Consider the following 18,678-nt stretch of genomic DNA (forward strand, 5'->3'; position numbering starts at 1 on the left):
AGAGATAGCATCATCAATAAACAGATATACAACGTGCTTACAAATATTACGCGGCCAAATAGAAAACTTTGCCGTTATACGGCCATGAGTAGATTCCTGCGGTTTTGTGAATTTGTCAGTGTGTTCGTAATTATATGCGTGGTTTTACCATTGATAACATAACTTTGTTGCATGTGTATGTTGGTAGGCTTTTGGTAGGTAGATATAAATTTATAAATAGCTTGAATGTGATGGACTGGACTGATAGTTGATGGCTTGAATTTATAGGCGGTCAACCAAATTTTGGCACTAAGTCCGTTTTCACATTATCCGATCCGATATCGGATGTCGGAAGGATTTCGATGTAAAAAATCCAAGATGGCGCCTGTTTTGTATGGGATATCGGTCCGACATCCGATATCGGATCGGATAATGTGAAAACGCGCTAAAAAGCGGCAAATTTTAAAAATGTAGGGCTCAGTGGGCTCACAAATAGAGGAACCCTATTTTAGAATTGCGCCATGGGCTAACGGGCCAATTGTTTTCATAAAACGCGTGTTTTTCTAAACCTAAGACGTTGGTGGAACCACCAACGACCCACACCACTTAAAAATTTGTTGAAAATGTAGGGGCTAAGGCACAGTATAATAAAGAGTACTTACTATCGACTAGTAGCCGATGGATACAGTAGCCAGGCCCCGTAGCCGAATGGCATTTCTCCGACGCCAAACGAAAGCGATACGCCGCTGGCTCTGTCGCGCCAATACGCAAGCGCGATAGAGATAGATATCTACTAGCGCTTCGTTTCGTGAGCGTTTCGTGAGCGATTGTGCCATTCGGCTAGCCACCCAGGCCCCGTAGCCGAATGGCATTTCTCCGACGCCAAACGAAAGCGATACGCCGCTGGCTCTGTCGCGCCAATACGCAAGCGCGATAGAGATAGATATCTACTAGCGCTTCGTTTCGTGAGCGTTTCGTGAGCGATTGTGCCATTCGGCTAGCCACCCAGGTGCCGATGGATCGACGAGGTCCAGAAAGACCTGTGTGCCCTTCAAGTGACTGAATGACATCAGATCGCACAGGAAAGGAGCGAATGGCGAAGTCTATTGTCGGAGGCCAAGATCCACTTCGGGTCGCTGAGCCAGCCTGAAATCATTTAGTTCTACTCTTTTCTGCCAGGCAGTATCTGTGACCTGTGCTTCCGTATCTTCCGAACGGATGAACCGATTCGATTGCGGTTTCCGCACGGTTTCCGGTAAAGGATTTGTGGTTTACATTATGGAAAAAAAATGCGTCCCCCCCCCCCTCTAACTTTTGAACCATATGTTTAAAAAATATGAAAAAAATCACAAAAGTAGAACTTTATAAAGACTTTCTAGGAAAATTGTTTTGAACTTGATAGGTTCAGTAGTTTTTGAGAAAAATACGGAAAACTACGGAACCCTACACTGAGCGTGGCCCGACACGCTTTTGGCCGGTTTTTTTCTTGCCTGTTATCGCCATGGTTAAGGTCCCCCGAGACACGCTGGTTTTATGCAAAATTATGTCACTGAAATTATGCAAGCATGCATGTAGTCCATGTTTGTAGGTGGCAAATTAAGAAAGGGCCAAGGGCCTGTACACGCCAGAAAAAATCATGTTGGCATGGTTTAAGTAGCATAATTTTGCATAAAACCAGCGTGACCCAGGGGACCGTAACCATGGCAATAACAGGCAAGAAAAAGTTGATTCACCCATTTCTTATTAAATTATATTGTATTGTACTGTACAAAATATAGGTATTCATAATTATATTTTATACCTACTTTAATGCAATATATTGCAAATCAAATAAAAACAAAACACCCAAGCCCTACACCAACATCGATAGCAATTTAAATTGTGAAGAACTGAAGACCTTCAAAACTTTTTTATTTTATTTTTCGCGTACCGGCCAGCATCGCAGCAGATCAGTTTTAAAGGCTGGCAACACTCAATTTTGACTGGTTTATTTTGAAACCAAACATCATTTTTATAAGGTTGACAGTCGTATGACGATGTGTGTATGGAAACTGACCTAATACAATTCGTATGAATGCGTGTGAATTTCCCAGGAATAAACAGAACTGGTTTCTGGTTTGTATGGAGCACAGACCAACCCCTATAGACATCCATTACAAGACGACTCGCGGTCGCCAGCCTTCCTAGTATTTGCACTGATATAAGCGCGGGCGCTCGCCGTGCCCGATCAGTAGCGACCAAGTAACAGACCCGAAAGCAGCGCGTGTTTTTCGCAGTAAAAAAATTGAAAAAGGGTATTTTGCATGATGTCTTAAAGATGTCCACCTGTAGTGTGAAATGGTGTGGAAAGGTAACAAGAAGCTCAAATTTAAAAACAGACGTCATTACATTCCACATAAAAGTCATATTTATAATTTATTCAGAGCCGGCATAGGTCAACTTACATTGGCCACTTACGCGTCAGTAGAGGGACAGTCCCTTTCATCTGGCGCGACTGCCCGCCGTCCTTGAAACGGCCAATCACAACGCGCTTAACACATTCCCCGCCCGCTCCTCGCACCCCTGGCACTGGTGACTCGTATCGCGAACAAAATATACAAGAATGCCACTCTATAGGAGGTTCTCTGTGGTATGGAGTTTCAAGAATGAGGAGGCACACTGACATTTTATCCCGCCAGGCGGCGCCTACGCAAGTGCCTATAGCACGCCTATAGGCATGTCACTGTCATTTATATGTGAGAGAGAGAAAAAACATACCATGTTCTCGCTCTCACGTATGAAATTCTTTATCTGTGCAATGGACTAATAGGGTGGCGCCATCTATCATAACCTTTGAGTGTGACCTCCTCATTGGAGTAGGCAGGATCAAGCAGGATGGTAAAATTCTGTTGCTAAATTATTATAATATTTTTCCACTGGGATCACAGCTAGCAATGCCTATACTAAACTAGAGATGGTCAGCCAAATCTTAGCACTAAAAAAAGCGCGAAATTCAAATTTCCTATTCCGATCCGATATCGAAAGTATTTCAAAGGCAAAAATTAAAGATGGCGGCTTAAATATATGGGATATCGGTCCTAGATCCGATATCGGATCGGATAATGCGAAAACGCACTTAAGGCTCAGCGGCCAGTTCACTGAAAGTCGTGCCTTCCAAAACATTGACGTTGACGGAATAATCGTCAAGCCATGGCCATAACACACATCGATCGAAAATGCAGGGGCAAAGGTTCAATTCTCAAACAAAATTGAATATTTGAGTGAAAACTAATGGGTCCATTTTTCGTCCCACGTCAAATTTCCTGCATGTAGGGTAATAGTACATTACGATACAAGTGCGTAAAAAAGGAAGTTCGAAACGAGTGGCGATAAATTAAAACACGACCGAAGGGAGTGTTTTAAATCGACACGAGTTACGAATTTCCTTTTCGCACGTGTATCGTACGACGTTTTTCAGTACAGATGAGCCTCCGAAGTTTCGACCTGGCATATAATGAACCACTTCTCGCACTAGTGCGTAAAAAAAAACAACATCTGTACTGAAAATGTATTTTCCCACAGCTAGATTACCAAGACACTGAACTTCTTCTGTATGTGGCAAGCTAAGTATATATTTTATTTTATTTATGTTATTTAAACTTTGTTGAATGACGCCAATATACCCTTTATAAGTATATCTATATAAATATCTATCTTCTCTACTTAATTTATTATTAATATCCTCATATCATATACATATATAGTAGGTACATATAAATCTCTCACACACTAACAGACTATACATACCCGTACATTCAAGCAAATACTCGTACGTACACGCAGCTCAGTGTTGATACCAAACACAATTATTGAAATATATTACGTTACACAAAAATAAAAAAATGTTATTTGTAAGCTTTTTGTACTTCCTTATGCAACTCGCTCTACAAATTGTACAGTTTTATAATATAGATTAAGGTACTAGCACAGAATATAATATAGTACAAGTACAGAAGGCTCACTCCTTAGATGTTCACAAAATGCCGCCATTCTAAATTCTTACCTACATTAATACATTACTTTTTTTTTTTTTATTAACAAACGGACAGCACACGAGCAGCCGACATTGAATTCTATTGCGCCGCGTGAAGGTCGTCACCAGTGAATGGGCCGCGAACTCGCGGCCGCCGGCATGTACTTGTAGCGTGGCGATAGATTCGCGGAGTGAGCCGACCCTGGTACTAGTGCGACGAAACTGCGTCCTGCAACACAGGGTTTCCTAGCTCAGGACACAGGGTCGCGATTTTCTGTAATTGTTAATTTATATAATAAACTTTTTTAATTTTTTTAATTTTTTCATATGTAAATTCTACCAGCCAGAGCTTAAGACACACACACACACACACACACACAATCACGCCTGTATCCCATAAAGGGGTAGGCAGAGCACATGAAACTACTGAAGCTTCAGAGCTTAAGACATCAAGTTAAAATTTGTATGAAATTACTTTGGATTCTTGTCGATAAAATGCAATTTTGCTGTCTGTTTCCGAATAGCAAAGTAAGCCTTTAACAGTTGGTGTTATGAAAATCTACTTAATCTAGCTATTGAGGCCGACAAAGTTGCAGACAGGAGACAGGTTTGTGCGCAAGCGCTGATCCGGTGCGAATATGGACAGTTGCTTGACAAGTTTGTGCTGCCAATTGGGACAGGTTTTCATTGCAAGCTACAAGCTACCAAACAAGTGGTGCTCTATAATAATAGGGTTATATAAACATGGATTAATTTGCATGGGAAAATTAAAAAAATTACATTGATAAGTAAGTCTAAGCATAAGTACAACTTATTACTCGTGACAAAAACGCTTGGGACTGAGTTGCGCACTCTACCAGCTACTGTTTCCCTTTTTCGGCGTGCGCGTGCCAATTAGAAGTGCTCCTAATTCGATAACAAAATGTAAAATCGCCGTCAATAGAAATTGTCAACAAAATAAACAAATCATTCTATAAAATATCAATATTCTAGCACAATTTTATTATTTTAAAGGTTGAGGATCATAATGTGATATGAATTGATTAAATTACACATGGATTTAGCCAGTATCTGATGAGTTAGAATGGAAATTAAAGTCATTTTGACTACAAGGTTTGTTTACATTGTTCAAAAATTCTAAATATTGACAGTGACTTTAAAAGAAGGACAAGACTTTCAAGTTTTAACACGCTTAGCGGTAGAATTTTTACATTTATCAGTGAAATATCAAAAATAGGCAAAATTTTATCTTAAAATGTCCATGATTGGGTACGTTACCTTACTTAAAATAAAATATTTTATGTAGTGCAAGAAACAAAGCACCACATAATTAAAAGAAAAGTTTGGACAGTAGTTACTTTTAAACAATTTTTTCTATTTAATAAGTCAAGCAGAAAGATATAAAGTAAATGAATTGACCGTGACGTCACTCCTCAGTATTTCATAGTAATTCCATATTAGCAAATCGTTTTGACAGTTCTTAAAAAGAAGCTGATTTGACTAGTAGGAAACTAGCCTATTAGAAGTGCTCCTAATTCGATAACAAAATGGCAACATTATATGAGCCCGTTGCGTTTCTCGTTTCAAGTACCATCGGGCTTTCGTATCTAAAATGGAGTAGGGTTCATTGGGGTCATTTCTAAGCAAAGAAATGCTCGGGTCATTTCGAAATGGGGATCTTGATGTGATGGAAATAAAGGTGATTTATATGTGACTTTCGAAATTAGGTACCCAGTGCGTTTTCACATTATCCGATCCTATATCGGATGTCGGACCGATATCCCATACATTACAGGCGCCATCTTGGATTTTTTCTATTGAAGTCCTTCCGACATTTGATATCGGATCGGATAATGTGAAAACGCACTTACGGTATGCACTAGGTACCTATAGTTCAATAGTTCTTTATTCGCATCATATACATTTTACAATAGGTTACATGGACCCTGAAAGGGTATAGCAAATTAGTGGCATAACCAATTATATAAACGAAAGGATATTACATAATAATACATGTTAGTGTACTACAATAGTTAACATATTTTCCCCTCACTAGCTCGGAAACACGTGTTTTGTCCTTTAATACCAGCGGGTAAAAACGCATTTTATCCACTAGTGGGTAAAGTCAAAATTACTGCTTTAAAATTGATAAAAGTTGGTGAATCTAATAATAAAGATGACTTACCACCTGTGGAACTACTGGAAGCAGTGATAATAGTTATTTGTTATACAAGGGGGCAAAGTTGTATTTTAACGCCGAGTGTGGAATTGAAAAACGAGCAAGTGAAAGGATTCTATAGTTGAACCACGAGCGAAGCGAGTGGTTCGAGAATAGAATCCTGAACTTGCGAGTTTTTTAACACACGAGAAGTAAAATACATTTGCACCCGAGTGTAACACAAAACTTTTCCCCTCACTATAGCGAGGAAACTACAACGCAAAAAATGCGTTTATCACTGCTTCCAGTAGTTCCACAGTTGGTAAATCATCTTTATTACTAGATTCACCTACTTTTATCAATTTTAAAGCAGTTAATTTGACTTTATTCAAGGTCAAATTACTTTACCCACTAGTGGATAAAATGCGTTTTTACCCGCTGGTATTAAAGGACAAAACACGTGTTTCCGAGCTAGTGAGGGGAAAACGCATTTTTTGCGTTGTAGTTTCCTCTATAGTGAGGGGAAAAGTTTTGTGTTACACTCGGGTGCAAATGTATTTTACTTCTCGTGTGTTAAAAAACTCGCAAGTTCAGGGGGGTTACCATGACGTACTAAAGACGTTCAGTTTAGGTTGAGAGAAAGGGACACAGCTATAGCAGTTACATAGCTCCGTCCCTCTCTCTCAACCTAAACTGAACGGTTTTAGCACGTCATGGTAACCCCCTGGATTCTATTCTTGAACCACTCGCTTCGCTCGTGGTTCAACTATAGAATCCTTTCACTTGCTCGTTTTTCAATTCCACACTCGGCGTTAAAATACAACTTTGCCCCCTTGTATAACAAATAACTATAATTAGTAGAGGTGATATGTGTGCGGGGGAGGTAGCCACCAATATCGGAAACTTCTGAGTTTGAAGGGGACAGGTTTTTGCGTGCCGAATCTAATAAAATCTTAACACGTGTAACTCTATAAATACAAACGCCACGATTCTGAATACATAAATAATTATTAAAAATACCCGCGGGAAAACCGAGACACGGAGGAAAACGACTTGTCGTCCTTGGCAAGCTAGTTGGCCGCCATTTTGAATTAGCTTTTAGGATACTGTGTTGCTTTGCTACCATGAGATATTAATACGTAACTCTATAGACGGTCAACCAAATCTTGGCACTTGAAAATGTAGGGCTCGCCAGCCAATTATCTTCATAAGTTTCTAATGTGTCACCGACGTGGTAAAAAAAAACACGTGCCTTCCTACCTTGACGTTGGCGGAATCATCGACGAGTCATAACACTTAAGAGGGCTTTCGTGTTAAAAATAGTGAAATCGCAACCGAGCGCTCGATCATACCGTGTGTGGTATCAAATTAAAGGGCTTTGCGAGTAGTTTATAAATATATATCACATTATAGGACTTTTTCTACTTGGTCTAACAAAATATGAGAAAATGTCCAAAAGTGGTAATAATTGTACCGGTGAAGGCTCGTTTTCAAAAAATTGGCAAAAATCAATAATAGCAATTTATAATCACTAAGGCATAACAGCAATTTAAGTAAACGTTGCAGATTAATTTAGTACAAAACTTACTTCGATTTGATGTAGATTTTCAAAGAAATTGTCACTTAATTTTAGGTAATTTCTGAAAAAATTGAATTCGCCTTAGGCTAGTTTACTCTTTTTCAAAAACTTAAAATAAAAATCTAGTCTGAAATGATTGTGGTACAGGATATACGAATTATAAATTTACCCGTTTTAATATTCAAAATTGTCCAAATTTTACAAATAAGATCGACTGATTCAGCTCTATACGTGCGTTTTTCTAAACGTGCATTAGAGAAAAATTCATAATTAATTTAGTGAGTTAGTTTTCAAAAATCCAGTCTTATAAAAATCAAGATAATAAGATGCTCTAACTGGAACTTGAATTAAATAAATCTATTGGATAACGGAAATTGTAGTATTTCACCGACTAAAACTATCAATTTTACATTCTTTTGACGTTTTTTTTGAAAGCAGCCTTAAAATTGTTTTTTTTTATGAATGGGCTTACACTTCACCACAGACTAGCCAAAGGCAAAGACGTGGCCTACGATGTGAGTATTACATTTGCCTACGATGGAGTAAGCGAATGAAAATGTAGGGACGAATGTTTAATTCCCATAGAAAATTTAAATTTCGCGCCATTATTTAGTTCCGGACGAAAACGAGTAGAACGCCATCTATAACTGCTTTCACCGGCTTTCCTCATTCCGTTCGGAAATCTCGTACCGTTTTCACAATCGTAAGAAGCCGGATTTTACAATCTTTGGATTGAATTGCGGATTTCATCTGTGACAGAGAAAATACATACAAGTTTTAAGTGGGTAAATCCGTGCGAGTCGGATTTGCCCACTTAAACTTTTTTTTCATTCATAATCGATTTTTGCCGAGATAAAGGGTCTTGAGCTCTTGACAAACAGACTGTACTGTTTTTAGGGTTCCGTAGTCAACTAGGAACCCTTATAGTTTCCGTCTGTCCGTCCGCGGATAATCTCAGTTATCTCAGTGACCGTTAGCACTAGAAAGCTGAAATTTGGTACCAATATGTATATCAATCACGCCGACAAAGTGGTAAAATAAAAAGTGAAAAAAATGTTTTGTTAGGAAACCCCCCCCTACATGTAAAGTGGGGACTGATTTTTTTTTTCATTCCAAACCCAACGTGTGATATATTGTTGGACAGGTATTTAAAAATGAATAGGGGTTTACTATAATCGTTTTTTGATAAAATTTATGTTTTCGGAAATAATCGCTCCTAAAGTAAAAAAAAGTGTGGACACACCCCTCTAACTTTTGAACCATATGTTTAAATAAAAAATATGAAAAAAAATCACAAAAGTAGAACTTTATAACGACTTTCCAGGAAAATTATTTTGATCTTGATAGGTTGAACAGTTTTTGAAAAAAATACGGGAAATTATGGAACCATACACGCGTGGCCCGACACGCTCTTGGCCGGTTTTTTCGTTTTATGGACGATTTAGGTCTAAAATGGAGAGAATTGCATCCGTACATTAGTTACACAGAAATACCTATGAGCAAGTCTATATGCCCGGTTCATTGACCTCCATCTATTACATAACCTCCGATGATCTGATACGTTTCTGTGTGATGTAACAATTTTGCGGTTTCGAGAATATAGATTCGCATTGTATACCGCTGCCACACACTCGACGAGCGGTGTGGGAAGTAGCGAGGGAAGTAGGCAGGCAGCTAAACTGTGGAATGAATTGTCGCCTGCGGTATTTCCGGGCCGATACGACCTTCAAATCTTCAAGAAAAGAGCGTACACCCATCTTAAAGGCCGGCAACGCACCTCCAACACCTCTGGTATTTCGAGTGTCCATGGGCGGCGGTGATCGCTTACCATCAGGCGACCTGTCTGCTCGTTTTCCTCCTATCCCATAAAAAAAAAACCGGCCAAGTGCGAGTCGGACTCGCCCACCGAGGGTTCCGTACAAACTTTCTTTCAAACTACCTAGTAAAAATAATCTCATATTTTCATATAACTCTAATGACTTGACTAGAAGACAAAAGTATAGGCACTAATGAGTATTATAGTGTATAGCGCCATCTCCCGGTCAATTTGCTAACTAATTTGCGCGACCTGGTTTTTCAGGGATAATTCTTTATAATGTTAACCGATTTGAACAGTTTTTACTTTATTGGACAGAAGATGGTTTACGTAACACCTCGTATTAATTTGAAGTACGATATACATCCGCAAGGGTGGGTAAATTGAAAGTAAAAATCTGAAAAGTTTATTGTGAATTAAAAAAAAAGTATTCAAAATACAAATACGATTATATTTTTCCTGTAATATATAGCATAAAACCAATGTTTACTGAAATTTTCATAATTTTTTGTTGGTAAACTTCGGAGATAAGGGGGGGGGGAACGGTTTTCCACATCAAAAAAATTATAAAAAATAGCTTATTTACGTTCAATTTGAGCTCTTTCCAACGATACCCCACTTGACCTAGTAACTTGAAATTTACAGTTTGCCCCCCTTTCATTTTGGCCATTTTCTACAATTAAAATTAATATATTTAAAAAAATTATACTTTCTATTTGTAGAGGTTTACAATATTCACAACTATTACAAATTTCAAGTTGATAGCATTAGTAGTCCTCGAGATATTTAGGAATGTGACAGACGGACAGACAGACGGACAGAGTCGCACCATAAGGGTTCCTGTTGTACCTTTTTGGTACGGAACCCTAAAAAGAGGCGCCGCATAGTGTGGCCGCGCTACTATTCATGCTCCTCGTCATGCCCACCGCTCCCTATTTTGTCGGTTTTTTGGCGCGAGGAAGCTAGGAACATACTACGCGGACGTCCGTCGTAAATCGACCGCGACCGCGACCGCGACCGACCAGTGTGCACGGAACAAAACATCCAGCGAGCCAGATTTCGATCGGACGTCCATGCGCTTAAGGCCATGTCCACGTCCGTCGACCGTTTGCACGCTTAGTGTATATTCATTGTCCAGATCCCCGTCCGCGGTCGATCGACGACGGACGTCCGCGTAGTATGTTCCTAGCTTCAAGGGCCGGCAACAACCTAGTGCGACAATCGCGCGAGTAGGGCAGTGTGTGGCCAGAGAGGATAACATCGAGCGAAGGGCATAGTGTGGCAGAGGTAGTAAAATAATGTTATGATAAATCTAATGTTTTTTTTTGAGGATCGGAGTACATTATGAATTATGATACAAGTGCGGATAGGAGGTAATTCGAATCGAGTGGCGATATATTAAAACAAGACCGAGGGGAGTTACAAATTCCTTTTTCGCAAGTGTACCGAATGAAATGTAGGTACTACTTTGCGAACTAGTGGAAAAAGCACCTTATGTTGGTAATGATAAATATTTTGTACGCTTTTGTTTGAAGATTAATGAAAACTACCAATTATTATTTTATTCTATAATTTATATTACTATCCTATTATATGTAGGTACATAATGTACATCTTGTACAACGTGTACACTTGTAATAACAGGGCGTTATTGTTTACGTGTACAGTACAAGTATTGTAAATAATAACGCCTTGTTCAAAGTTACTAGCAATAGCAACAACCTCAATAAGGTAATTGCAAAATAGTTTTTGCAGGCGTTTGAATTTAACATTTTAAATTAATACCCAATAAGTAGAAAAATACGAGATAATATAATAGAATGCACATGACTATTAAAGAACATTTTTTTTAATTAAAACTAAAGGACTCCTTTAATTTTTCATAATTTTAAGTGTTAGATTGGGGTTTCACAATATGTATACAAAAATAAAATATAAAAAGAAACTTATAAAACAATGTTTAAATATATAAACACATAATATACCTAACCTAGGGTGCTGCCAGCAGCAGGGCAGGGCCCAAGCTACCGGCGAAGCCGCGGGGAAAAGCTAGTCCTATATAAATAATCTTTTCACCACACCAACTGATAAAGGCTTACTTTGCTATTCGAAAAAAGATAGCAAAATTGCATTTTATCCACAAGAGTGCAAAGTAATTTCATAAAAATTTTAACTTCATATCTTGAGCTGGCTGGTAGATATAACCTATAAAAGATGATTTTGAATTATAAACAGGGAGCGTACTTTTCATGCCGATGACATTAATCTGACGTCACGCTCCATATAGGATGATCCCAAATAGTTCTATTGTAAATTATTAATAGTCGTCAATCATTTTAATCGTATACAAATTACTTCAAATACAGTAGTCCATTTACATGTGGCATAAATAATACCTACTTAAAAAGTGAAACGTGAATAAAATTATTTGATTTGTTTTGATAAATAAATTTAATTAAATAGTATTGTTAACAACACATTACAATAAATACGTAGAAAAGAGAATTTCTCTCTAATGTAAAGCACACCATCCTTCTTGCATTCATTACCATGCAAAGAAATTCATAACTTAAAATGATTGATGACTAATGATTAATAATTAACAATAAAATAATTTGTGATCACCCTATATGGAGCGTGACGTCAAATTGATGTCATCGGCACGAAAAGTATGCTCCCTGATTATAAACATTGGACAAATTGATAAATTTGATTTAGTTTGATGTTTTATAGCCAGTATTTTGTTCGTTGTTGGTGTGGTGAAAAATATTGTGTTTCACTCGGCGGCAAAGTTTGTTTAACCTTCGTGCCTTGAAACCCTCGCAACGCTCAAGATTCCACTTTTTGAATTCAATATTGGAATCTTTCGCTTGCTCGGGCTTCAATATTGGCACGTGCGGTTAAACAACAACTTTGCCCCCTTATAAAACAAATAACTATTGCTTTGCACATAATTAATACCGATTTCGCGACCACATGTTTCATACTTTGCTTCGGGCCTCTTTTGTCCATATTTCTCGGTAGCAGGTTGCAGGTGACATAGATTGCGAATTAATCATTGAAAACAAAGAGTTCTATAAAGACGTAAATAGGGCTATTATGCTAGTATCGTCACTAGACTTTACATATTTATTAACCAATCAAAGCAGACCTGTGACTGTTCGTTATCTAACATTTTCTACCGATTTTCAATTGGTTCCGTATTTTTATGTGTAGTTTCAAGCTAGGAACATACTACGCGGACGTCCTCGGTCGCGCGACCGTGACCGCGACCGATCAGTGTGCACGGTCTTCGGGACGTGGCTTCGGCTGACCAAAACATCCAGCGAGCCAGATTCCGATCGGACGTCCATGCGCTCAAGGCCACGTCCACGACCGACGACCGATAGTTTGCACGGTTAAGTGTATATTCATTGTCTATATTTTCATGTGTACTTAGTTTAATTCACGAAGATGTCAAGAGCTGTCGGGTTAGCACGAATTGAACGAATGAGTGAATGAAAATATTCATTTAGTACAGCTGTAGTACCTATACCGATAGGGGTGACACGCATACAATCAAAGCTTTGTATTTTCCATTCATGCCAGCTTTCGTGAAAATACTAACTGGGTAAATCAACTTTTTCTTGCCTATTATTGCCATGGTTACGGTCACGCTGGTTTTATGCAAAATTATGCTACTTAAACTATGCACACATGCATCTTTCTGGTGTTAACAAGCCCTTTCCTTAATTTGCCACCTACAAACATGGACTACATGTATGCTTGCATAATTTCAAGAAAGAAACAAGAAAACAAAGAAGAAACAAATAATCAAAGACAACAAGTGTTGCCAATTTAAATGTATACTTAAGGCCGGCAACAGACAATCTTAAAAATTCATAATCTTAAAAAAAAATTGTATGCAAACTGACAGTTCAAACTGACACTGACAGATCTGTCAGTGTCAATTTGCATACAATTTTTTTTTAAGATTATGAATTTTTAAGACTGTCTGTGGCAAGCCTAACAGATTCACCCAACTGTAATACATTCAACTAAATCAAATCTATCATTTTAATAAATTTAAGATTTAAAACCATCATTTACAGTTGAATTCTATCAGAGTATTCAGAGTAGGACAATCAAGCAAGTTATCCATACTAATATTATAAATGGGTATGTGTGTGTGTGTCTGTTTGTCCGTCTTTCACGGCAAAATGGAGCGACGAATTGACGTGATTTTTTTAGTGGAGATAGTTGAAGGGATGGAGAGTGACATAGGCTACTTTTTGTCTCTTTCTAACGCGAGCGAAGCCGCGGGCAAAAGCTATAAGAATTACTTTGGACTCTTGTGGATAAAATGCAAGTTTCTTTTCCTTTTTCAAGTATCAATATAGCCTTTCCCAGTTAGTGTGATGAATAAAAATCACAGTCATAAAGCCCCTGCGCAAACCTTCGTTTACGGTCGGGCCGTTCCACCATTTTTCGCGTAAGTGAGAGCGAGAACGAGATAACTCTTTCTCGCTTTCACTTACAGGTTACTATGTGAATGATCTTGGCAACTAGCCACTATAAGGACCAAGAACAAGTCTGGAAAAATCCTGCGGTGTAGCAACCCTATTCACATAAGGAAAAAATATTTGCGCAAACTGTTCTTGCGATACCTACACATGTGCAATAGACATCTTTATAAGACTGAGACATTTTAATGAACATGAGCGATTCTTGTGTAGTAGATATTGATTAAAATTAGTAAGGTAGCATGGGGTAATATAAGGTTTTTCTTGAGGTCTAAAATGAACACTTCCTTCAACAAGCCTTCACGTGCGAAAAAAACACACGCACACAACACACGACACAAGTGCGAGAAAAAAAGGGAAATTCCGTAATGTACTATTTTAGTACAAATTTTGTTTTTTGCCCGCACTAGTTCGCAAAGTCGAACATTTCTTGTCAACTCGAAACTTCAAAGAGCCATGTATACTGAGAAATACCGAAGAGAAACCGAAGAGGGAATTCGTTTCTCGTGTCGATTTAAAACACTCCCTTTGGCCGTGTTTTAATTGTGTCGCTTAACTTCAACACTGGGTAAATCCATTCTGCTATAAGGTGGATTATCTTTCAGATCATATTATATTTTTTATATATTCAACCTTAAAGCAGAACGGATTTACCCAGGTTTAAAGTTAAGCGACACAATTTATCGCCACCTGTTTCGAATTTTCGCACTTGTATCGTATTGTACTATTCCATAAACACGTGGGTCTCAAATGTCTGGTCACAAAATGCGCATTAGAAACAAAGCTATACCAATATTGAACCAATTCTCTACGCCTACGTAGGCTATAGGGGCCAAATTTACTCAGTTGTGCTGAAACTTTGTGTGCCGTCGGTTCATGTCCAAACATGGAGGGCTTACTGTTATTATCTGTAAGTACAAATAATTTATTGTAATAAACGTGGAACAAGTGCACGTTATATATGCTACTTGACCCTTTTTTAAAGTCTGTCTTATATGATTAAGTACTGTCCAATCAACCGAAATGAAATATTACCATATTTTATTATGACTTAAAAACAGCAAAAAATATTTTTAAAGTATACTTTTACGTAATCAGGAGAAAACAACACAGTCATGTTAATCTATAAGTAGATTATCTATGTATCAGGTCATTCTATTCGAAAACAATATTTTATGACTTTTTAAGTATGAAGGCATAAAGTTCAATATGTCAGTGATTGTTTTGACATGCAGTAAGGTTCGAATTCGATGACGTCACTACATCGCTGACAGCGTTTTCGGTGGCCAAAATAAATAAAAAATCACACACATTTTTAATCGAAAATACGTAGTCACCAACTCACCATACACTTTTAATACCCAAAATCTATAGATATTGTTTTTTTATGTCAAATACTACAGAAAACAATCATTTATTGTGCCAAATTCGATGTGAGTCTAGTAGCCTATTAATAAAATCTGATTTATCATAAATTTGCATTGTTTAAACCCGTACATTCTTATTTATTTGTAAAATGAAACTAAAAATTACAATACAATACAAATTCACTTTATTGCACAACATTATTATGTGTGCATTTCATCACCTTAACCCGTTGTATTAAGGAGAAAAAAATGTACACATATTTATGAACTCGACTGTATATAAGGACACACTACAATAAATTTTATTATAGAGGTAAACAAAGTAATGCTAAATGAAGCTTTTAAATGTATAATTATAATTTGGCCCCTTAGCATTTTCCCGAAGATGTTTTGCAGCATTTCCTTGCTGTACCTATTGCAATATGTGCGATGCTATGTGTATTTTTTTTTATGGAATATGCTATTCGGTCGCCAAACAATGTGATTGATAGGGCTACTGAACATTAGGTCAAAGCGATTAGGGCAAGTGATTTTAGGACAAACGTTGTCAGAGATTCCGAAGGAGACCCATTTTGTGTTATTATTAATTTTAATTTTAATGTTTTTGTTACAGCTCCTGAGCCTGTCTCTGGCGCTTCCTAGTCAAGGTGTTTTAATACTCGTAAATATTTATTTTAATTTAAAGCAGATAATTCACATCTTTATAGGGTTCAGGATTGGGCTTCACCTATACGGGGCTAATTTAAAATCATTTATTTATTTATTTAATATTTATAAGTATTGTACAAAGAAAATACGGAAAATAAGGCTTTTATTGAAACCTGAGCGTAGTGACAGATTGAAGTGTTCCCAAATAAATATAATTTTGATGTAACCTTTCTAATTTCTTTTTCACTTTGATCCCACCTAACATGAAAAAAAAAACAATTTTCCTAAATCGTGACAATATTTTTTTGCTATAGTTTCAGAGCCACCACCACGACCCAACTGCATCAAAATGACACCAGAGAAGGAGCAACAAATCGACATCATAGTCGAGAAACTCGGAGAATTCCTTAACAAGCTGTCCATAGAGCACGAACACTTTGACATCCGTCTCATCAAGCTATCCATAGAGCAACATACCGAGGACGAAGACGAGAAAGAGACAATGCTGCAACTCTCTGTCAACGACTGTCAACTGTCAGATGATGATCTAGATGAGATAGACCATCATAGAGAAAAAGCGAGAGAAAAAGAAGAGGAAAGAGAAGCTAAAGAAGAAACGGAAGCGGAAAAAGGAAAAGCTAGAGAGGAAAAAGAAGCGGAACTGAAAAACAATCAGAATTCTGATACTGATAAGAAGGAAGATGATACTTTAGAAAAGGAAGAAAGAACCAATGAATCCAATGCTAATGAGGAACAAGATCATACTGTGGAAGAAAAACCGGATAATTCCAATAAATCGGAAACTAGTAACAAACAAGAGCTTCCCAATGCAAATATTGAAGAAGAAAATGAAAAAACGGAAGAAGAAAACAACTCACGTGTTGAAAAACCGACAGAAGAAATAAATAAAGATCATGTAGATACTGGCAGCGAAAATAAACCTGGAGCCGGTGAAAAAGATGATAGCTCGAAGAATAATGATAAAGAAGAACAAGAAAATCAAAACTGCGCTAATACGAAAGATGATGAAAAAGAAGGTGAATTATTAAAGAATAAAGACAAGGAAGTAGAAATTAATAGCGAGAAAGCGAACTTAAATAATGACAAAGATATACAACACGAGGCAGCCGTACTGAAGAATGAGAAAAAAGAAATAGAAAATAATGGAAAAGAAGAAGAGCAATTACATAATAATGATAAAGAAGTACGTCCTGAGATTATGTATTTAGATTTGGACGAAAAAGGACAGAAGCTTTTAGAAGCTATGGGTAAAAAGGATAAGAATCCGATAGTCGTTTACGTACAACAGCGAAACTCAGGACAATCGGAGTACTGGTTTCTGAAAAGGAGATAGTAATGTGTTAAAAGTTTAAATCAAATAAATGATAAGTAGTGCTCCTTAACATTTCAATTTTATAGTAGCGAGATCGGAACGTACAGCTTAACAAAAAAGAGTACAAATGGAACTAATTTTGTTATCATAGCAATGCTTACTTAAAGTGTCTCAAAAGTTGCCACAAGCAAAACGGTTTGACATAGACAGTGGCGCCTTTATTATTTTGCTACTCTCTTTTGACAGGCTGTAGGAATGTTAGGGACGATCAATGAAATGTTATCATGCAAATGTTATGTAAATGACTTTAATTGATATTTTCACATGAATTTTAATTAACTCACCAACGCTGTCGCGAAATTAAACGGTTATTGTCGTTCACTAATGATAAAAAAGCGGTATACGTTCATTCACAAAAGCTGGCACAAATGGAACGAATGAGTGAATGAAAATATCTATGTGTGTGACAGATTAACCAATAAAATAGTGGCTCTTGGCAGTGACGTCTGTATAGTGTATACCGATGCAGTGTCACTTCACACAATAAAAGTTTCGTTCATTCCATTCGTGCCAGCTTTCGTGAATCTACCTGTACTATAGTGCTTAGGTAGTTCTAAGCACTATAGTTCTGTGTACCTAAATACAAATTATTATGCCGGCGATTATTGCCCTTGCTTAAGGTAGTTTGCGAGCGAGGTAGGACAATAGCAGCGTTTTACCTTACAATAAAACGCATATTAAGCGAAATACCTTATTTGAAGCCTATTTAATATATTGAGACAGCGATACTGCTTGTAGATGCGTAGCGGTTCACAACAGCTGAACACCTGTAAACAACTTGCAACTCCAGTTTTACGATTCAGGTTTCCCCTTCCACCAGGCGACCCGTGCCGTAGGGACGGCAACGATGTTTCATCATTGGTTCTCAAAATATTAATTTAACCGAAGTTGCAATATACCACTTACCAAACGGTTGCATCATTTATGAATTCAAATGTGAAATGAAATAAAGACGTATCTTCGAAACTGAATAGTCTAAAAATGTTGTTTACTAGCAGCGAACAACAAATACCCTCAAATGGAAAAATAAATGTGCCTTGGTTTATTGCAACTGAGTGTTGTAGCCACAGGCGTAGTTAAAAATATAGGCTTCAAATAAGGTATTTCGCTTAATATGCGTTTTATTGTAAGGTAAAACGCTGCTATTAAGCTTCTGTACCGTTATTTGAAGCCTATTTAATATATTGAGACGTGTCTGTATTCGCCTGGTGGTCAAGAAACGCC

At 37.5% G+C, this 18,678-nt stretch overlaps 1 protein-coding gene across 2 annotated transcripts; it reads left to right on the forward strand.

Annotated features, from left to right (window-relative positions):
• The first annotated feature begins 14,847 nt into the window (after window positions 1–14,847).
• LOC125239089 (splicing regulatory glutamine/lysine-rich protein 1-like) lies at window positions 14,848–18,101 on the forward strand. 2 transcript variants are annotated; one of them, XM_048146569.1, is made up of 3 exons: window positions 14,848–14,956; window positions 16,027–16,060; window positions 16,376–18,101. In XM_048146569.1, exons 1-3 carry the CDS (start codon window positions 14,933–14,935, stop codon window positions 17,413–17,415), a joined length of 1,098 nt encoding a protein of 365 aa, XP_048002526.1. In that variant the 5' UTR covers window positions 14,848–14,932; the 3' UTR covers window positions 17,416–18,101. The 2 variants fall into 2 exon arrangements, with proteins under 2 accessions (XP_048002526.1, XP_048002527.1); XM_048146570.1 differs by having other exon boundaries at window positions 14,859–14,956; window positions 16,027–16,074.
• The last annotated feature ends 577 nt before the right edge of the window (window positions 18,102–18,678 follow it).

Source organism: Leguminivora glycinivorella, chromosome 25, assembly GCF_023078275.1.
Source record: "Leguminivora glycinivorella isolate SPB_JAAS2020 chromosome 25, LegGlyc_1.1, whole genome shotgun sequence".
Classification (NCBI taxonomy): domain Eukaryota; kingdom Metazoa; phylum Arthropoda; class Insecta; order Lepidoptera; family Tortricidae; genus Leguminivora; species Leguminivora glycinivorella.

Coding starts and splice junctions, on each gene's coding strand:
- LOC125239089 (XM_048146569.1), top strand. CDS start 14,933: ATGGAGGGCTTACTGTTATTATCT. Junction 14,957..16,026: donor AGGGCTTACTGTTATTATCT/GTAAGTACAAAT, acceptor TTTTTGTTACAG/CTCCTGAGCCTGTCTCTGGC. Junction 16,061..16,375: donor TCTGGCGCTTCCTAGTCAAG/GTGTTTTAATAC, acceptor TTTTTGCTATAG/TTTCAGAGCCACCACCACGA.